The sequence below is a fragment of the Centropristis striata genome, chromosome 12 (assembly GCF_030273125.1).
Source record: "Centropristis striata isolate RG_2023a ecotype Rhode Island chromosome 12, C.striata_1.0, whole genome shotgun sequence".
In the NCBI taxonomy this organism is placed as follows: domain Eukaryota; kingdom Metazoa; phylum Chordata; class Actinopteri; order Perciformes; family Serranidae; genus Centropristis; species Centropristis striata.
In genome coordinates this window covers 90001-112474 of record NC_081528.1, presented here as the reverse complement: position 1 = coordinate 112474, position 22474 = coordinate 90001, and the positions used below count along the sequence as shown (strand labels likewise).

Below are 22474 nucleotides of genomic sequence, written 5' to 3'. Positions count from 1 at the left end.
AACACATGGAGGGAAGGGAGCACCAGGTGAACACAGACTATTAGAACACATGGAGGGAAGGGAGCACCAGGTGAACTATTGGAACACATGGAGGGAAGGGAGCACCAGGTGAACACAGACTATTGGAACACATGGAGGGAAGGGAGCACCAGGTGAACTATTGGAACACATGGAGGGAAGGGAGCACCAGGTGAACACAGACTATTGGAACACATGGAGGGAAGGGAGCACCAGGTGAACACAGACTATTAGAACACATGGAGGGAAGGGAGCACCAGGTGAACTATTGGAACACATGGAGGGAAGGGAGCACCAGGTGAACACAATCAGTGATTAGGGAAGGACCAGTGACCTGAAACCAGAGGAGAGTTACTATTTCAAAATAAAACAGGAAATAACAAGACCAGAACACAAAATAAAACTAACAAACACTCCAAGGAGTTGCTGCTCAGTTTTCTGAGGTCATGTATGTAAATGCATCGTCATAGTCATGAAAAATAAAGATAAATAAAACTAGAATATGTCAATTTCACCGGAGATTGACTTATATTTCAAATATGGTGAGTTTTTGAATATGATTAAGTCTCCAAATTAGCGATTTACTTTTGGGAATAATGATATATTTTTTTGTTAGTTTGTTTGTTTGTTTGTTGCTCTTCAGAGACGTCTCCGTGTTCCAGTGTAAACAGCTCACTGAAGTTTTAAAAGTGAAAATAGATGCAAAACTGTTAAAAAGAGACACAAAATTACCTAAATTGATGCAAAAATGACCAAAAAAGACACAAAATGACCAAAATATGCATATATATATGGGTGTTTCTGCAACTACGGTCACTTTTGACTCTCCCAAATTAAAAAAATCAACCTTGATGAATTTAAATTTTAACCATCAGAGTCTGTAATACATATTAACAGGTACACAAAATTGTATATAATCGTTAAGATTTTTATTGATGATGTTTATTTTTTTATGGTTTTCATCACTTTTTCTTACAAAATGTCCTTACCGCAACATTAAAATAACGTTCATTTTATACATTTTCCTTTTTTAATTTCTTCAAAATTTTAAAACATTTACATTTATTTTCATCAAGTTTTGTGCATTATTGTAAAAACCGATATAAAAAAATAATTGAAATTAGGGGATTGCTGCGGTAATGACATCTTGCGTCACAATGTGAATGGCAAATGTTAATAATGTAACATTAAGAATAAGCTACTGTAGAGACAAAACAAGGGATTATTATGTCAAAGATAGTAGAGGTATTGCAGTTAAGACAGTCAAACTGATTTTCATGTGTCTAGTTTTGACACATGAAAATCAGTTTGACTGTCTTAACTGCAATACCTAAAGTTGATGTGCCACAAACATTACAGTAATACTAATACACTAACACAACCCCATAACACGAACAGCAGCTCACCACAACATTACATTTGTGTACCAAGTCCAACTATTTGTCATTTCTGCCTGAGGAGTAAACTTATTGTAACTTTTAGGCTTTTGGTACAGTTACATGTCACTAATTAAACGGGAACAGAGTTCCTTCCACACTGAGTCAGTCAGCATCATGAGCCTTGACTGGTTTTGGTTCTGGCACCAGTCCAACCACACTGTGTGTACCAGATCACATCATCTTTCATTGGCCAATAAATCCTTGATCTTATTGTAGATGAATCTGGTCTCATCTAGGATTGCAAAAATATATATAAAATATTTTTTTTAAATTCTATGTTTATGTTTAGTTTACAATAGATTTAATATTTGCAATATGATTGGGTAACACTTAATACACTTAACACTATAATAACTATCCGTTATAACGTGTTAATATATCATTAGAAAACTGTTTTAGTTAATGAGTTATTAATGACTTAAGTATTTGTTAACATTTGTTAAGGATTTATAACTATGCCTTATAAATAGTTAAAAGATCATTAATAAACTGTTAATGAGTTATAAATCCTTAATAAATACCTATCAAGTCATTAATAACTCATTAATTAACAGTTTACTAATGATCTATTAACTAGTTATAACGAATAGTTATTATAAAGTGTTATCTATAATAGAATTTGTCTCTACCGCGACAAAAGGTCTTTACCGCAACACGTAAAGCTGTTGCGGTAAAGACATGTTGCGGTAATGACATTTTTGCTAATATTGCAGATAAATGGCAGCTAGCAAGGTCTGCTACGTTAGCGTTGACTCTTAGCATCAAATATACATGAATTCAACAGTAAAATCAATTTATTTTTAAAATGTAGTTCAAAATACACGATTACTAAGCTGAATGGTAAGGACACACAATAAATACTTCAGAGGAAAAGATGCTCTTAACCTTGTTTGTCTTGATATTGAGGGTCACCTAGTGTGGGGGGCCCAGCTGGTCATGAGCTAACATGCTAACTACTGTTTCCATAGCAACTGGACTTTTTTTTGCTTTGAAAAAAACTTTTACTATTTCATTTGTTCAGTGTTGCGGTAAGGACTCAGAAGTGTGGGACAGGCACATTTAGATGAAAAAAATCATAAATTATCAGTAAGCAAAAAAAAATAAATTAATATGGTGTAGAGTAATGTTTATATGAAACTATTTAATTTGAAAAAATGTCATATTTTAATTGAATTGGCTCATTTTATGTATCTCAACATTGAGACCACAGTTTTGGGACATGAACAAAAGTAGTGTTTGGACCCATAAAATGCTTCATAAATTGTATGAAATCACATTTTTTATTTTTTATTTTTCAGTGTCAAGATGTGCAATAACACTGTGTATATATTTATCAAGCATCATAGGACAAATTTTAACATAAATCCAAAATTTCACTGCTGGAACTTAAAAATGCCCGTAGTTGCAGAAACACTCATATATATATATATATATATATATATATATATATATATATGGAGGTCACTATCTGTGTGACGCAGGTCACTATCAATCTATACCCTTGCTCTATGCAATTAGATTAGGATTGGATTAATCATGTAAGATGCTTTTGATAGAATGATTATGATGGTGTGTTAATATTGGTTTAGAAACTATGATTACTTTAAATACATTTATCCCAACGGCTTAAACTTAGTAAGATTCTATCATCATAAATATATATTGTATGAATTGTATTTTATGTGCACATTGCAACATCTGTGTCTCCACTAATATCTCTGTATGTCATAAGAAGGCAGGAGGGTTGTTGAATGTTGGGGAACAGGTGAAGGACACAGTGTGCTGGGGAGAGGAGGGAACTATCTTCTCTGCTCGGTGATATGACGTGTTCCTTTAATAGGTGAGAGGATTTACTGTTGGAGTCAGATAATTTATATATATATATATATATATATATATATATATATATATATACACACACACACACACATATAACACACTGATGTCTCTATATGTCAAATAAAATAAGCAGAGATAAATTACATGATAGTTGGATACATAAACATTCACCATCTAAACTGACATATAACAACATTATGTGTAAATCATTTTAAATCTGTTGGTATTACAGACAGATGTCAGTCACCAGTATATATACCGGTGTATGAGTCTGATGACTGGTGTTTACAGGTATATATACTGGTGTATATACTGGTGTATATATATCGGTGTATATATACCGGTGTATATATACACCGGTATATATACACCAGTATATACTGGTATATATACTGGTGTATATATACCGGTATATATACCGGTAAACACCAGTCATCAGACTCATTCAGCTGGTTCTTTGTTTTAATATTTTAACATGAACCAGTGAATAACGTGAATGTTCTTCCATGGCTGATGAAATGTGCTGTGATGAAGATGAGACTTCTCTAGTGACTCCACCAGCTCGTCTCGGGACATTTTAACATGTTGTTGTCTGATTTACAAGAGTAAACAACCGTGACGTCACGGCGGGACGCCCCGCCCCCTTCCTGTTTGTAGTTTAGTTTCACTTTCATCATGACGCAGTTTTAAAATGTCCCTTTTATAAAACCGAAGCTGGACATGAAACTCATTTATTTGATGGTTTTCATGCAGTAGAACATTCTGGAAAGAACTTGAGAACTAAATACTTTGTGAAACAAAACATAAAATCAACATTGAGGGAAAAAACAACATTACTTATTTTATAAACAAAGAACTAAACTATGTATTATTGTCAACCTCTATATTTTATTAGGGAAATTTCAAGATTCATCACCATCATTTCAGCTCGTTTTGATTGAAGTGGATTATTATTTTAAGTCTCGAGTTATTAATAATGAATGTTTATCTATCATAAATATCCATGCAGATATTTTCAACCAATAATCTGTCACAACAGTTATAACTACAACTTTCACTTTATATGTAACATTACAAAGATGTGAACTGGTTGGACTTGTTTTTATTGTTAAATAAAGTTTAAAAAACAACAAGATGTTTTATTATTATTATAGATAATAAACATCTGATGGAGATTTTATTACACGATATTAATAAATAATAGTCAGTGAAATATTTTACTGTGAAATGTTTTAAATATAATTTAAAAACAGAAACAGAAACAACCAGATGTTTCTTTGTTTTCATTAGATTTGTTTGTTTGTTTTTTTCTTCAGTTTGTTAAATAAATAATGTAAACATGTAAAATGTGACTTTAAGGACCCGAATCATTGATCTCAGATTTATTAAATGTTATTTATTAAAACGTTTTCTGGGACATTAAAACAAAACAAATTATAATTTAAATCTATAAGTTATTTGGTTAACTGGATAAAATACAAAACCCTCAAAGATAACTTCCTGTTTCCACAATAAAAGCCTTTACAGATAAGAACATGTTGTCTCTGAGCTAAATAACTTCCTGTTTCCACAATAAAAGCCTTTACAGATAAGAACATGACATCTCTGAACTAAATTAATAATTAATAGATAATTAATAGATAATTAATAAATAATGAAAAAAGACTCGGTGACGCTGGCGGTTTATAAACAGACTTTATTGTTTCGTCACAGTTTCCTGTCAGGTACTTCCTGTCCAGACGGAGGCTAATTAGCATGAAGCTAACAGTGGTACCGCTAACAGCTAAATAAATAAAATGGTACAGCCCACAGGTGCATCATGGGAAGTGTAGTGCTGAGCTGTGACCCGGCGCAGAGGGAGCGCTGGCTGCGTGGCGGGGGCGTCCGGCTGGGCCCGCAGGGCGCTTTAAGACCCAGCCTTCATGAACGCCACGCTGAACGACCTCACACAGGGACACCTGAACGCACCACGGCTGAGAGAGACAGACAGACAGACAGAGAGACAGGTGAGACAGACAGGTCAGAGAGACAGGCAGACAGAGAGACAGGTGAGACAGAGAGACAGACAGGTGAGACAGACAGACAGACAGGTGAGAGAGACAGACAGACAGACAGAGAGACAGACAGGTGAGACAGACAGGTGAGAGAAATAGACAGACAGAGAGACAGGTGAGACAGACAGACAGACAGACAGACAGGTGAGACAGACAGGTGAGAGAGACAGACAGACAGGCAGACAGGTGAGAGAGACAGACAGACAGGCAGACAGGTCAGAGAGACAGACAGACAGACAGACAGAGAGACAGACAGGTGAGAGAGATAGACAGACAGAGAGACAGGTGAGACAGACAGACAGACAGGTGAGACAGACAGGTGAGAGAGACAGACAGACAGAGAGGCAGGTGAGACAGACAGGTGAGAGAGACAGACAGACAGGTGAGAGAGATAGAGAGACAGACAGACACACAGACAGGTGAGAGAGACAGACAGACAGAGAGGCAGGTGAGACAGACGGACAGACAGGTGGGACAGACAGGTGAGACAGAGAGACAGACAGGTAAGAGAGATAGAGAGACAGACAGACAGACAGACAGACAGGTAAGAGAGATAGAGAGACAGACAGACAGACAGGTGAGACAGACAGACAGGTGAGAGAGACAGACAGACAGACAGGTGAGACAGACAGACAGACATACAGACAGGTGAGAGAGAGACAGACAGGTGAGACAGACAGACAGGTGAGAGAGACAGACAGACAGACAGACAGACAGACAGACAGGTGAGACAGAGAGACGGACAGGTGAGAGAGATAGAGAGACAGACAGACAGACAGACAGGTGAGACAGACAGACAGACAGACAGACAGACAGGTGAGAGAGATAGAGAGAGAGACAGACAGACAGACAGACAGACAGACAGACAGACAGGTGAGACAGACAGACAGACAGGTGAGAGAGATAGAGAGACAGACAGACAGGTGAGACAGACAGGTGAGACAGGCAGACAGACAGACAGGTGAGACAGACAGGTGAGACAGGCAGACAGACAGGTGAGAGAGATATTGGTGTTAAACTGTGTGTGTGTGTGTGTGTGTGTGTGTGTGTGTACCTGTCTAGGTGAAGCTGGTTGGATCCACCTGGTTCATCTTCAGGTGAGTGTCGAGGATCTGGAAGATCTCCTGGATGTTCGGTACATAACCGGACTGAAGCTTCGACCACACGGGGACGTCTGTGGACCAATCAGAGCCCTCCGTCAGAGTGATGTCATGTTTGGACCAATCACAACTCACCATCAGAGTGATGTCATGTTTGGACCAATCAGAACTCACCGTCAGAGTGATGTCATGTTTGGACCAATAACAACTCACCATCAGAGTGATGTCATGTTTGGACCAATCACAACTCACCATCAGAGTGATGTCATGTTTGGACCAATCACAACTCACCATAAGAGTGATGTCATGTTTGGACCAATCACAACTCACCATCAGAGTGATGTCATGTTTGGACCAATCAGAACTCACCATCAGAGTGATGTCATGTTTGGACCAATCACAACTCACCATCAGAGTGATGTCATGTTTGGACCAATCAGAACTCACCGTCAGAGTGATGTCATGTGTGGACCAATCAGAACTCACCATTCAGGGTGACCTCGAAGGCGCCGGTGGACAGGAAGTGCGTCTCCATCATGTTGCAGAGGAAGAACGCCATCAGACACGAGAAGATCTTGTTGTCCTGGCTCCAGGTCCAGAACCGCGGCGTCTCCATGGCGACCAGAGCGAATGGGTTCTGCCCGCTGACCACCAGCAGGATCGCCACCAGCTTCAGGTAGGAGATCAGGTGACCCACACACCTGGGGAGACACAGGAAGTGATGTCACAGCCAGGCGGGTCTGAGCAGTGAGGCAGGAAGTTCCTCCAGCAGGGGGCGCTGGTTGCAAAAGCTTTTTAGTCCATTCATTCCAATAGTGTAATAATAATCCAATAATTAATAGTGTAAATAATGGCCCCATATAGAAGAAAATAGATGATAAAGAATCATATGATTTGGGGCGGGGCTACCTTTGATTGACAGGTCACGAACAAGGCTTATCCACGGCAACGTGTCAATAAAGTTATATAGATATAAAAAAGGACGTTTGGTTTGGTCTCATAACTTTGACCCTTTCACTGTATTTTCAATACAAGAACCACCTAAAGGAACAGTAGAACCACCTAAAGGACTGTAGATGCACCTAAAGGACTAAAAGAAGCACCTAAAGGACCTGTAGAACCACCTAAAGGACCACTAGAACCACCTAAAGGACCCTTAGAAGCACCTAAAGGACCACAAGAACCACCTACAGGACCATAGAAGCACCTAAAGGACCACAAGAACCACCTAAAGGACCCGTAGAACCACCTAAAGGACCAGTAGAAGCACCTAAAGGACCGGTAGAACCACCTAAAGGACCCGTAGAAGCACCTAAAGGACCCGTAGAAGCACCTAAAGGACCATAGAAGCACCTAAAGGACCACTAGAACCACCTAAAGGACCCTTAGAACCACCTAAAGGACCAGTAGAAGCACCTAAAGGACCGGTAGAACCACCTAAAGGACCCGTAGAACCGCCTTAAGGACCGTAGAACCACCTAAAGGACCACACGAACCACCTAAAAGGACCTGTAGAATCACCTTAAGGACCGTAGAACCACCTAAAGGACCGTAGAACTACCTAAAAGGACCACAAGAACCACCTAAAGGACCACAAGAACCACCTAAAGGACCATAGAACCACCTAAAGGACCACTAGAACCACCTAAAGGACCACAAGAACCACCTTAAGGACCACAAGAACCACCTAAAGGACCAGTAGAACCACCTAAAGGACCATAAGAACCACCTAAAGGACCATAGAACCACCTAAAGGGCCACTAGAACTACCTAAAGGACCACAAGAACCACCTAAAGGACCATAGAACCACCTAAAGGACCACTAGAACCACCTAAAGGACCACAAGAACCACCTAAAGGACCATAAGAACCACCTAAAGGACCATAGAACCACCTAAAGGACCAGTAGAACCACCTAAAGGACCACAAGAACCACCTAAAGGACCACAAGAACCACCTAAAGGACCAGTAGAACCACCTAAAGGACCACAAGAACCACCTAAAGGACCATAGAACCACCTAAAGGACCACTAGAACCACCTAAAGGACCACAAGAACCACCTAAAGGACCATAAGAACCACCTAAAGGACCATAGAACCACCTAAAGGACCAGTAGAACCACCTAAAGGACCACAAGAACCACCTAAAGGACCACAAGAACCACCTAAAGGACCAGTAGAACCACCTAAAGGACCACAAGAACCACCTAAAGGACCATAGAACCACCTAAAGGGCCACTAGAACTACCTAAAGGACCACAAGAACCACCTAAAGGACCATAGAACCACCTAAAGGACCACTAGAACCACCTAAAGGACCACAAGAACCACCTAAAGGACCATAAGAACCACCTAAAGGACCATAGAACCACCTAAAGGACCAGTAGAACCACCTAAAGGACCACAAGAACCACCTAAAGGACCACAAGAACCACCTAAAGGACCAGTAGAACCACCTAAAGGCCCACAAGAACCACCTAAAGGACCATAGAACCACCTAAAGGACCACTAGAACTACCTAAAGGACCACTAGAACCACCTAAAGGACTGTAGAACCACCTAAAGGACCATAGAACCACCTAAAGGCCCACAAGAACCACCTAAAGGACCATAGAACCACCTAAAGGACCACTAGAACTACCTAAAGGACCATAAGAACCACCTAAAGGACCATAGAACCACCTAAAGGACCAGTAGAACCACCTAAAGGACCACAAGAACCACCTAAAGGACCAGTAGAACCACCTAAAGGACCACAAGAACCACCTAAAGGACCACAAGAACCACCTAAAGGACCAGTAGAACCACCTAAAGGCCCACAAGAACCACCTAAAGGACCATAGAACCACCTAAAGGACCACTAGAACTACCTAAAGGACCACTAGAACCACCTAAAGGACTGTAGAACCACCCAAAGGACCATAGAACCACCTAAAGGACCGTAGAACCACCCAAAGGACCCTAAATATCCCTCTCGCTCCTCCACAGTCCAGATATGGTCTGCTCCTGGTTTCTGAAACCAAGATGGCGACAAGTGCAACGTTGAACTGATGCTTCAAACCAACGAGACGTCACTACATCTGTTATTATAGAGTCTGTGGTCACAGCTCACCTGTTGAGGGGGGAGTGGGGGGTTGTGATGTCACAACTCACCTGTTGAAGGGGGAGGGGGGGTAGTTCTCCCCCTGGATGCGGATGTCCGGGTACAGCTGGCTGATGGCTCTGGAGTACTCCTGGAACACCTTACTGTACCCTCAGGAGATACTGGAACACAGGTCAGGGGTCAGGACAGGTGAGGTCAGGGGTCAGGACAGGTGAAGTTGGACTTTTAATAATAATAAAGATGAGATTTATTCTCTGATTTGAAGGTTTATTCTGTTTATCATAAAGATCTAAAGTTTATCTATTAATATGAACTGATGATTTAAATGTTTGACTGACTCATTAATGAAGTTTAAAACATGTTTTAAATGTTAAGGAACCTGATTAACCTGAGATGCTAACTGTTAGCCTGATGCTAAGCTAACTCACCAGTACTGGAACTTGAGCAGCGGCCCGGTGTACAGGGACGGCTTGGCCGGGTTCCCGGGCTCCGTGTCGGGCAGGCTGTCCGGGGAGAGGCCGGGGCCGCCGGCCGGCTGCGGGCCGTGCTGCTGGGGGGTGGACCTGCCCAGGTAGACGTCCCGGAGCGTGAGGGCCGTGAAGAGGAGCAGAGCCGCCAGGAGGCCCGCCTGGCTGTACTCCGCCATGTCTGCTGTGTGAGGGGGGACAGATCAGTCCGGGAGCGATATCATCCACTACACCACATCCGGACACACCTTCACAATAAAACAGCATGGGTAGCGATGTTTATTTTTATTATATTTACTCAATAACTGTAATTAAATACTGAACTTCATGTTCATGTTTTTATTTAGTATTACGTATTGTAAACTATAATATTATCAGTTTTTTTACACGTTAAAACATCAGTAATAATCATATTTAGATAGATAGATAGATAGATAGATAGATAGATAGATAGATAGATAGATAGGTAGATAATATAATAATGACAACAACAATAATAACAATAACAATAAAAATAACAACAACACAGCGTGTGTCATATATTTAGCCTGTTCAGGGTGTGCATATATACATAATAACATTATATATAATATGTAAACATGTATATAATTAATTTAAAAAATGTTGCTGCTGTTTTCAGTTCAGTTTCGACATTTGATAAAAAAACTTTTACTTCAGTACAACTTAAAGTATTTTTGATGAATGATCATGTCAGAGGTCAGAATGTGTTTGTGTTTGTTTTATTTTTTTTAAATTTAATTTTAAAACGTTATTTTATTGTGAAAGTCCGGTGGGTTGATTGTGGTGAACGTTTCCGGTAAACCTTCGCGTTCATTATTTGCTTTTTAAAAAAAAACAAAACATGAACGATATTTGTTTATTGTTTATAATAAACAAAGAAATAAATATATTTTGTTTTTATTTATTTTCTTTTTTCTCTGTAACGTCACATTTACCCGACACGCGTTGGTAAATACTGTGACGTCATATTTGTGGGACACAGCGCTGCCGGCGGATAGAGGGAGGAAGGTGAAAGAAAAACAACAAAAACAAGAAATTAATCCGGTTTTTAATGATTTATTCTAAGACACAGCAGAGACACCTGTCTGCTGACGTCACACAGGTGAGTTATTGAAGCTAAATAATGTTTTTTATCTGGTTAGTCCTCAATGTTACTGTGTGTTGTGTTGCTGCTTCTAGTGACTCTAGTGTGTCTAGTCTGAATGTTCTAGGTCTCTAGTCTGGATGCTCCAGGTCTCTAGTCTGGATGCTCCAGGTCTCTAGTCTGGATGCTCCAGGTCTCTAGTCTGAATGTTCTAGGTCTCTAGTCTGGATGCTCCAGGTCTCTAGTCTGGATGCTCCAGGTCTCTAGTCTGAATGCTCCAGGTCTCTAGTCTGGATGTTCCAGGTCTCTAGTCTGGATGTTCTAGGTCTCTAGTCTGGATGTTCCAGGTCTCTAGTCTGGATGCTCCAGGTCTCTAGTCTGGATGCTCCAGGTCTCTAGTCTGGATGCTCCAGGTCTCTAGTCTGAATGTTCCAGGTCTCTAGTCTGGATGCTCCAGGTCTCTAGTCTGGATGCTCCAGGTCTCTAGTCTGGATGCTCCAGGTCTCTAGTCTGAATGTTCCAGGTCTCTAGTCTGGATGCTCCAGGTCTCTAGTCTGGATGCTCCAGGTCTCTAGTCTGAATGCTCCAGGTCTCTAGTCTGGATGCTCCAGTTCTCTAGTCTGGATGCTCCAGGTCTCTAGTCTGGATGCTCCAGGTCTCTAGTCTGGATGCTCCAGGTCTCTAGTCTGAATGTTCTAGGTCTCTAGTCTGGATGCTCCAGGTCTCTAGTCTGGATGTTCCAGGTCTCTAGTCTGAATGTTCTAGGTCTCTAGTCTGAATGCTCCAGGTCTCTAGTCTGGATGCTCCAGGTCTCTAGTCTGGATGCTCCAGGTCTCTAGTCTGGATGTTCCAGGTCTCTAGTCTGGATGTTCTAGGTCTCTAGTCTGGATGCTCCAGGTCTCTAGTCTGGATGCTCCAGGTCTCTAGTCTGAATGCTCCAGGTCTCTAGTCTGGATGCTCCAGGTCTCTAGTCTGAATGCTCCAGGTCTCTAGTCTGGATGCTCCAGGTCTCTAGTCTGGATGCTCCAGGTCTCTAGTCTGAATGTTCTAGGTCTCTAGTCTGGATGCTCCAGGTCTCTAGTCTGGATGCTCCAGGTCTCTAGTCTGGATGTTCCAGGTCTCTAGTCTGAATGTTCTAGGTCTCTAGTCTGAATGCTCCAGGTCTCTAGTCTGAATGTTCTTGGTCTCTAGTCTGAATGCTCCAGGTCTCTAGTCTGAATGCTCCAGGTCTCTAGTCTGGATGCTCCAGGTCTCTAGTCTCTGAACGCTCCAGGTCTCTAGTCTGAATGTGTTAGGTCTCTAGTCTGAATGCTCCAGGTCTCTAGTCTCTGAATGCTCCAGGTCTCTAGTCTGAATGTTCTAGGTCTCTAGTCTGAATGCTCCAGGTCTCTAGTCTGAATGTTCTAGGTCTCTAGTCTGAATGCTCCAGGTCTCTAGTCTGAAGGCTCCAGGTCTCTAGACTGAATGCTCCAGGTCTCTAGTCTGGATGCTCCAGGTCTCTAGTCTGAAGGCTCCAGGTCTCTAGTCTGGATGCTCCAGGTCTCTAGTCTGAAGGCTCCAGGTCTCTAGACTGAATGCTCCAGGTCTCTAGTCTGGATGCTCCAGGTCTCTAGTCTGAAGGCTCCAGGTCTCTAGTCTGGATGCTCCAGTTCTCTAGTCTGAATGCTCCAGGTCTCTAGTCTGGATGCTCCAGGTCTCTAGTCTGAAGGCTCCAGGTCTCTAGTCTGAATGCTCCAGGTCTCTAGTCTGAAGGCTCCAGGTCTCTAGTCTGGATGCTCCAGGTCTCTAGTCTGAATGCTCCAGGTCTCTAGTCTGAAGGCTCCAGGTCTCTAGTCTGGATGCTCCAGGTCTCTAGTCTGAATGCTCCAGGTCTCTAGTCTGAAGGCTCCAGGTCTCTAGTCTGGATGCTCCAGGTCTCTAGTCTGAATGCTCCAGGTCTCTAGTCTGAAGGCTCCAGGTCTCTAGTCTGAAGGCTCCAGGTCTCTAGTCTGAATGTTCTAGGTCTCTAGTCTGGATGCTCCAGGTCTCTAGTCTGGATGCTCCAGGTCTCTAGTCTGAAGGCTCCAGGTCTCTAGTCTGAAGGCTCCAGGTCTCTAGTCTGAATGTTCTAGGTCTCTAGTCTCTGGTTGTAAACTTTCATGAGGCTGTGATAATCCTAGAGGTGACAGCAGCTCATTTTATACACCGAGCTCAGTCAGTAAAGACTCGTGGGTTATCAACATAAAGTGAGCATGTCAGTAAAGACTTGTTGGTTATCAACATAAAGTGAGCATGTCAGTAAAGACCTGTGGGTTACCAACATAAAGTGGGCATGTCAGTAAAGACTCGTGGGTTATCAACATAAAGTGGGCATGTCAGTAAAGACTTGTTGGTTATCAACATAAAGTGAGCATGTCAGTAAAGATTCGTGGGTTATCAACATAAAGTGGGCATGTCAGTAAAGACTCGCGGGTTATCAACATTAAGTGGGCATGTCAGTAAAGACTCGTGGGTTATTAACATAAAGTGGGCATGTCAGAAAAGAGTCGTGGGTTGTTAACATAAAGTGGACATGTCAGTAAAGACTTGTGGGTTACCAATATGAAGTGGGCATGTCAGTAAAGACTTGTGGGTTATCAACATAAAGTGGACATGTCAGTAAAGACTTGTGGGTTATCAACATAAAGTGGACATGTCAGTAAAGACTCGTGGGTTATTAACATAAAGTGGACATGTCAGTATTGACTCGTGGGTTATCAACATAAAGTGGACATGTCAGTAAAGACTTGTGGGTTACCAATATGAAGTGGGCATGTCAGTAAAGACTTGTGGGTTATCAACATAAAGTGGACATGTCAGTAAAGACTTGTGGGTTATCAACATAAAGTGGACATGTCAGTAAAGACTCGTGGGTTATCAACATAAAGTGGACATGTCAGTAAAGACTTGTGGGTTACCAACATAAAGTGGGCATGTCAGTAAAGACTCGTGGGTTATCAACATAAAGTGCGCATGTCAGTAAAGACTTGTTGGTTATCAACATAAAGTGGGCATGTCAGTAAAGATTTGTGGGTTATCAACATAAAGTGGGCATGTCAGTAAAGACTCGCGGGTTATCAACATAAAGTGGGCATGTCAGTAAAGACTTGTGGGTTGTTAACATGAAGTGGGCATGTCAGTAAAGAGACTTGTGGGTTATTAACATAAAGTGGGCGTGTCAGTAAAGACTCGTGGGTTATTAACATAAAGTGGGCATGTCAGTAAAGAGACTCGTGGGTTATTAACATAAAGTGGGTATGTCAGTAAATACTCGTGGGTTATTAACATGAAGTGGGCATGTCAGTAAAGAGAATCGTGGGTTATTAACATAAAGTGGGTATGTCAGTAAAGACTCATGGGTTATTAACATAAAGTGGGCATGTCAGTAAAGAGACTCGTGGGTTATTAACATGTAGTGGGAATGTCAGTAAAGAGACTCGTGGGTTATTAACATAAAGTGAGCATGTCAGTAAAGACTCGTGGGTTATCAACATTATTGTTTTCTTCAGTTTTTTAGGATCATGAACTGTTTGTGTTTCAGGGGTCACCATGTTGAGTGTGGGCGGGTCACTGAGATCAGCCGTCCTGCAGCTTCCTGCACGAAGAGTCTGTTCTGCTGCATCCAAGTCACCTCAGACCTGTTCTTCACCTGCCGGAGTCCCCACAGTCTGCTGGCAAATGTTACCCATCAGGACCCTGTCAGGAGTCGGACCGCTGTCAGGAGTCGGAATGCTGTCAGGAGTCCGGACGCTGTCAGGAGTCGGGGCGCTCTCCTGTAGCGGAACGCTGTCAGGAGTCGGGGCGCTGTCAGGAGTCCGGACGCTGTCAGGAGTCGGGACGCTGTCAGGAGTCGGTACACTGTCAGGAGTCGGGACGCTGTCAGGAGTCGGGACGATGTCAGGAGTCGGGGCGCTGTCAGGAGTCTGGACGCTGTCAGGAGTCGGTACACTGTCAGGAGTCGGGACGCTGTCAGGAGTCGGTACACTGTCAGGAGTCCGGACGCTGTCAGGAGTCGGGGAGCTGTCAGGAGTCGGGGAGCTGTCAGGAGTCGGGGAGCTGTCAGGAGTTCGGACGCTGTCAGGAGTCGGTACACTGTCAGGAGTCCGGACGCTGTCAGGAGTCGGGACGATGTCAGGAGTCCGGACGCTGTCAGGAGTCGGTACACTGTCAGGAGTCGGGGCGCTGTCAGGAGTTCGGACGCTGTCAGGAGTCGGGGAGCTGTCAGGAGTCGGGGCGCTGTCAGGAGTCGGGGCGCTGTCAGGAGTCCGGACGCTGTCAGGAGTCCGGAAGCTGTCAGGAGTCGGGACGTTGTCAGGTTTTGGGGCGATGTCGGGAGTCGGGACGTTGTCAGGTTTTGGGGCGCTGTCGGGAGTCGGGACGCTGTCAGGTTTTGGGGCGCTGTCGGGAGTCCGGAGGATCTCAGGCGGTGGCCGTGATGGTGGTGCAGGTGCAGCCGGCTGGTACGACGGCCTCTCGGACTCAGCTCCGGTTCACCTGTGTGAGCACTTTCTGGTGAGCGTGCAGCAGGTGAGTGGGCTGCCGTGGTGGCTGAGCATCGGTGTGGCTACGCTGTCGGTCAGGACGCTCGTCACTCTGCCTCTCGCCACCTACCAGATGGTCATCATCGCCAAGGTTAGTGACGGCAGACACGAGGAGGGGAACGAGAGCTGCAACAATATCTACTTGATGTAATGATTCCTTTCATGAAAAAAATGAGCTGAAAGCTGTTTGACATTTCTGTTTCTTGAAACACTGTCACCCGTCTGTCCAGGTTCAGGTTCAGAGTCCACGGTTGTGTTCTGTTTTCGCGGTTTATATTCTGAAGTTTTATGATAAAAATGGTTTGTTGGCATGTGCCGACTCTTCTCCATCATCTCCAACCATAGTAACCTACAGGTGTATGCAGGTGGAGGCGCTGCAGGCAGAGATCTCTGAGCTGGCGAAGAGACTGCGATACGAGGTTTCAGTCCGAGCGAGAGAGAGAGGCTGGACAGAGAAACAGAGCCGGTAAAACACAAACAAACAAACAACAACCAGGGGGTGTTCAGTCAACGGAGCTAATGAAACCTTCAGTTTAACTGAAACAGCTTGTTTGGATTAACATCAACCTTCCCTTCACTAACGCAGCTAACAGGGTCAGAGTTAACAGAGTCAGAGTTAACAGAGTCAGAGTTAACAGGGTCATAATTAACAGAGTCAGAGTTAACAGGGTCAGAGTTAACAGAGTCAGAGTTAACAGAGTCAGAGTTAACAGGGTCATAATTAACAGGGTCAGAGTTAACAGGGTCAGAGTTAACAGGGTCATAATTAACAGGGTCAGAGTTAACAGGGTCAGAGTTAACAGGGTCAGAGTTAACAGAGTCAGAGTTAACAGGGTCATAATTAACAGAGTCAGAGTTAACAGGGTCAGAGTTAACAAAGTCATAGTTAACAGGGTCATAGCTAACAGGGTCATAGCTAACACGGTCAGAGTTAACAGAGTCAGAGCTAACAGGGTCAGAGTTAACAAAGTCATAGTTAATAGGGTCATAGCTCACACGGTCAGAGTTAACACGGTCAGAGTTAACAGAGTCAGAGTTAACAGGGTCAGAGTTAACAAAGTCATAGTTAACAGGGTCAGAGTTAACAGGGTCATAGCTAACACGGTCAGAGTTAACAGAGTCAGAGTTAACAGAGTCAGAGTTAACAGGGTCAGAGTTAACAGAGTGAAAGTTAACATGGTCTGTCTGTTTCTGTTCAGGTTCCAGTTCAAGAAGAATCTGCGTCGTATTGTTTCTCAGCTCTACATCAGAGACAACTGTCACCCCTTCAAAGCCAGCCTGCTGGTCTGGGTCCAGCTGCCTCTGTGGATCAGTCTCTCTCTGGCGCTCCGGAACCTGAGTCTGGATCAGTCCGGTGAGCTAGCATTGATTCTGAACCAGGACTGCACTCACTCACAGTAAACCGGGTCTGGATCTGGACTTGAATGAGCAGTGTGGTGTTTTCCTGCAGAGCTGCAGTCTGATCTGGTTTCGGGGGGCTGCCTGTGGTTCCCGGACCTGACCGTACCGGACTCCACCTGGATTCTGCCGGTGTGTCTGGGACTCACCAACCTGCTGATCGTGGAGGTCAGTGAGTCGACAGGTGTGAGGTCACCTGACCTGGTGATGTCATCACAGCTGATCCTCCGGTCTTCTTCTTCTTCTTCAGGTGTTTTCTCTCCAGAGGGTCAACCCGTCTCGCGTCCAGAGGATCACGACGAACGCCATCCGGGCGTTCTCGGTGCTGATGGTTCCCATCGCCGCCACGGTTCCCTCCGTGAGTTGAAGCCGTTTCTGACATAAATTAATCAGAATCAGAGTAACAAGTACTAGTACAACGAGATTAGCCATCAACCCGAACAAGGCGTCTCTGTTTACCAACAATGAAGAGTATTTCAGCTGTTACACCTCGTTCAGACTTTAATGTTCTAATGTCTCTAAAAACATTTAACTCTAAACTCACCAAGAAGTTCCTGTTTCAGTCCTGGATAAACTCCATGTTTCCACCAGAAAAAACTCAACACAACGCCACCAACACGCCAAACACAACGCCACCAACACGCCAAACACAACGCCACCAACACGCTGAAACACAACGCCACCAACACGCTGAAACACAACGCCACCAACACGCTGAAACACAACGCCACCAACACGCTGAAACACAACGCCACCAACACGCTGAAACACAACGCCACCAACACGCTGAAACACAACGCCACCAACACGCCAAACACAACGCCACCAACACGCTGAAAAACAACGCCACCAACACGCTGAAACACAACACCACCAAAACGGCAAACACAACGCAACCAACATGGCAAACACAACGCAACCAACACGGCAAACACAACGCCACCCACAACGCCACCAACACGCCAAACACAACGCCACCAACACGGCAAACACAATGACACCAACACGTTGAAACACAACGCCACCAACACGCCAAACACAATGCCACCAACACGCTGAAACACAACGCCACCAACACGGCAAACACAACGCCACCAACACGCCAAACACAACGCCACCAACACGGCAAACACAATGACACCAACACGTTGAAACACAACGCCACCAACACGCCAAACACAACGCCACCAACACGCAAAACACAACGCCACCAACACGCCAAACACAACATATACAACACACAATTAATATGAGAGCAATGAGAGCAGCTGATTGGTTGTTGGGTTCAGGTGCAGACCGGAGGGTTCCTACCTGTTCAGATCTGTCGAGAAGAAGAAGAAGAAGAATTCTTTTCTGTCTTGTTGAGTCAAGTTCAAACATTCCTGTCAGGTTAAACTCACACACCTCTAACCTGTGTGTGTGTGTGTGTGTGTGTGTGTGTGTGTCTGTGTGTGTGTGTGTGTGTGTGTGTGTGTCTGTGTGTGTGTGTGTGTGTGTGTCTCCAGGCCATGTCTCTGTACTGGTTCGTCTCCAGTCTTGTTGGTTTCAGTCACAATCTGCTGCTTCGTTCTCCTTCCATCCACAAAATCCTCAAACTGAAAACTCCTCGATCAGAAACTCCGTACAGAGACCTGCTGTCTGCCTTCATCAGCAAGTACTGCAAGTAGTACACAGAGTACTGCAGTGGTACACAGAGTACTGCAGTAATACTGCAGTGATACACAGAGTACTGCAGTAATACACAGAGTGATGCTCCTGTGATCAGATTATTGATGTTTGTTGATCAGCTGATGTTTATTAATAAATCAGAACTTGTGATTCAGTTTGTGTCTTTTTATCATTTGTGACTAAAATTATATTTTATAAAGTTATAAAATCTGATAAATGCCCTAAAACCGTTTGAAACTGTATACATTATATATATAAAATATAAACTTTAATTGTATACATTATATATAAATATATATTATAACTGTATACATTTTATATATTTTAATCTATATATTTGATATATAATGTATACTTTGTGGTTCTGGGAGAAAACAGCTGCTGAAAGTTGACAAAATAAAAATAGTTCAATAATAAAAACAGAATTCTCAGCTGATGTTGGAAACAATAACAGGAAGTTAAAATGACCTCCGACTCCGAAACATTTCCTGTTTATTTATTCTCAGTGAGCCGCCAACGCCTGAAACACCACGGTCCACTATCACTGGTCTGTCCTGGTCTTACTGGGTCTGTCCTGGTCTTACTGGGTCTGTCCTGGTCTTACTGGGTCTGTCCTGGTCTTACTGGGTCTGTACTGGTCTATACTGGGTCTGTGCTGTTCTCACTGGGTCTGTACTGGTCTTACTGATCTGTACTGATCTGTACTGGTATTTTATTTCTAAGCATGTTATAGTGGCCCAGCTTGGCCCAGTGGTGGTACTGGATTGATCTTCTCTCTGGTATTTTCAGAGCTCGTCTGTAAAGTGATCTAATGGATTTCAGGGCAGTCTTGTTAGCCTGGGACCAGTTTAACATCCAGTTAAGTGAGACAGAATCACAGCATTTACCAAAGTCTAGCAGCATCAACAGTTAATGAATTACCAATGTGTCTCAAAAAATCTGTTAAATTTATGGTAAAATACTGGCAGCTGTGGTTGCCAGAACTTCACCGTATAAATAACAGTGAGTGGGTTTTCGACTGTAAATTTAAATGTAAATATCAGCAAAAACTTTAATTTAGACTGAGTAGTCCCTTTATTTTTAGGGTAATTGTGTCCTTGTGACAATATTGTATTTCTCCATTCATTTTACATTAACATTTTTATGTTTTTACAGTAAAACTGTGTTTATTTATTAAAAGTGTCTATTATGGTGATATGCAATGTTTTATTTTACGGCGTATTTCTCATGCAATTTGACAGAGTTTTACTGTAATTTCTACAAATATTTTACAGTGTAGCTATGCTATACTTCACTGTATTATTTTAAAAGTGAGTTTAGAGTCTAAAGTCACTCCCAGGTATTTGCACTCATCAACATTTTTAAAAAACTTTCTAATGTCTCAGGCCACGCCCTCTCTAAAGTCTCAGGCCACGCCCTCTCTAAAATCTCAGGCCACGCCCTCTCTAATGTCTCAGGCCACGCCCTCTCTAAAGTCTCAGGCCACGCCCTCTCGAAAGTCTCAGGCCACGCCCTCTCGAAAGTCTCAGGCCACGCCCTCTCTAATGTCTCAGGCCACGCCCTCTCTAAAGTCTCAGGCCACGCCCTCTCTAAAGTCTCAGGCCACGCCCTCTCTAATGTCTCAGGCCACGCCCTCTCTAAAGTCTCAGGCCACGCCCTCTCTAATGTCTCAGGCCACGCCCTCTCTAATGTCTCAGGCCACGCCCTCTCTAAAGTCTCAGGCCACGCCCTCTCTAAAGTCTCAGGCCACGCCCTCTCTAATGTCTCAGGCCACGCCCTCTCTAAAGTATCAGGCCACGCCCTCTCTAAAGTCTCAGGCCACGCCCTCTCTGTGATCTCACAAACAGAGATAGTTAAGTGAACACCTCCTGCAGCAGCAGCACATACACACTGTACTGCTACAGAGCTAACTGTTAGCCTGTTAGCACATACACACTGCACTGCTACAGAGCTAACTGTTAGCCTGTTAGCACATACACACTGTATTGCTACAGAGCTAACTGTAGCTAACTGTCGCTAACGGAATCCAGTCTCTTTCTTAAAAATAGTCTCTAAGAGGGTCTGAAAAGTCGCTAAATTTAGCAACAAATTCGCTAAGTTGCCAGCGCTGCTTCACCAGCTTTTACAGATGTTGCGTGTTGTTGTGGCGTCCAGTACTACGTCACTTCCTGTTTAGTGTTCTATCCAATCAGCAACCAGGCTGTTTACAGGGAGAAAACAGACCCTGCTCGACTACAGGGAAGGAAAAAGTCCCGACAAAAGCCGGCTCCGGACAACTTGTATTCAAATTAGGGTGTTTCGGGTCTGTACTGGTCTGTACTGGTCTTTTACTGGTTCAGTTTTTGATCGTTATTTAACTTTATGGAAGTTCGTCATGACTTTATTATTAATATTTGTGTTTTAAGGGATTCATTAATATTTAACTGGTTAATAAAATCTCCACAGAACTCAACAAACATTATTATTATTATTAATAATAACTATTGTTGTTAAAATAAACTACTATGATTATAATAATATTTGTATTACTATAATAATATTGTGAGTTCAGGCAGGGTTGGTCCTCCATACAGGCTCTGGGATCAGGTCTTTCTGTGAGGCGGAGTCAGCAGCTTTAAACAGTCACTTCAGACCTTCAGACCTTCAGACCAGGTTCAGACCTTCAGACCCGGTTCAGCAGCAGAGTTTAGATCAGATCTCCATCATGAAGTCTTTGATCCTGTCTCTGGTTCCGGTTCTGGCGCTGCTCTCGGTCCCGGTCCTGTCCGCTCCGGGTTGCGGACCGTGTGACCCGGCTCAGTGCGCGTCCCTCCCGGCGGAGGGCTGCCCGGCCGGCTCCCTGCTGGACTCCTGCGGCTGCTGCGCGGTGTGCGCCGCCGCGGAGGGAGAGCTGTGCGGCGGCCGCCGCGCGGCAGCGCGCCGCTGCGGAGCCGGACTGGAGTGCGTCAGGAGCGACGCGGACAAGAAGAACAAGCTGGGGGTCTGCGTCTGCAAGAGCGACCACGAGGTCTGCGGCTCCGACGGGACCACGTACCGGAGCGGCTGCGCCCTGAAGAGCGCCAGCCTGGCTGCCCAGAACCAGGGACAAGGACCAATCAGCGTCCAGAACAAGGGCCGCTGCGCCACAGGTGAGACTGACGTCACACAGGTGAGATTCTGTTGATCCGGACTCGGTTTAATACGCCAGAAAAATATTCAGGATGTTGATTTAATCTGCAGAAAATTATAGTTCAGCAGTCTTTAAATGTTTCAACAGACCTGAACGCTGAACAATAATAATAATAATAATAATATATAATATAATAATAGAACCAACACTAATTAAAACCTGTTGTTTTTATGGTAAAAACCAGCTGTGGTCGCCAGAACTTTACCGTAATAAATACGGTGCAACTTTTTCTAATATTACAGTAAAATTATATTAACACTGTTGATTTCACGTTTAAGATTGACATTTTATTCCATATTTTACCGTATAAATAAAAAGTTTTTCCATCAAAAGAAACGCTGTTCTGCCATATAATATAACAAGAAAATACTTTATAAATGCTGCATAAATTAAAGATTTTACCATTAAATATTACAGTATATTTCTGTTAGAGATATGGTGTTTAGTACATTTAACAGTGAGAAAAAGGATTTTTATAAAAAATAAATGCAAAAATGATGCTTGTAAAAATATTACAGTATACTTTTGTCACAAACACGGTGCCAGAGTATTTTA

At 43.5% G+C, this 22474-nt stretch overlaps 3 protein-coding genes across 3 annotated transcripts in view; 2 read left to right on the top strand and 1 right to left on the bottom strand.

The window, feature by feature from the left end:
• Positions 1 to 4977: 4977 nt before the first annotated feature.
• selenot2 (selenoprotein T, 2) lies at positions 4978 to 10214 on the bottom strand. Its single transcript, XM_059346320.1, has 5 exons — positions 9982 to 10214; positions 9604 to 9714; positions 6937 to 7151; positions 6405 to 6524; positions 4978 to 5269 (listed from the first exon to the last, which is right to left on the bottom strand). The coding sequence occupies exons 1-4, from the start codon at positions 10197 to 10199 to the stop codon at positions 6409 to 6411; spliced, it is 660 nt and encodes a 219-aa protein (XP_059202303.1). The 5' UTR covers positions 10200 to 10214; the 3' UTR covers positions 4978 to 5269; positions 6405 to 6408.
• Positions 10215 to 11005: 791 nt separating this feature from the next.
• Positions 11006 to 18904, top strand: LOC131981849 (cytochrome c oxidase assembly protein COX18, mitochondrial). Its single transcript, XM_059346341.1, has 8 exons — positions 11006 to 11143; positions 14685 to 15302; positions 15531 to 15775; positions 16050 to 16150; positions 16884 to 17038; positions 17135 to 17250; positions 17333 to 17440; positions 18588 to 18904. The coding sequence occupies exons 2-8, from the start codon at positions 14693 to 14695 to the stop codon at positions 18747 to 18749; spliced, it is 1497 nt and encodes a 498-aa protein (XP_059202324.1). The 5' UTR covers positions 11006 to 11143; positions 14685 to 14692; the 3' UTR covers positions 18750 to 18904.
• Positions 18905 to 21385: 2481 nt separating this feature from the next.
• The window catches only part of igfbp7 (insulin-like growth factor binding protein 7), a 7810-nt gene continuing 6721 nt past the window's right edge, over positions 21386 to 22474 (top strand). The window contains exon 1 of the mRNA XM_059346167.1: positions 21386 to 21878. Within this exon, the coding sequence (XP_059202150.1) occupies positions 21455 to 21878 (424 nt within the window). The 5' untranslated portion in view covers positions 21386 to 21454. The remainder of the gene's footprint in view (positions 21879 to 22474) is intronic.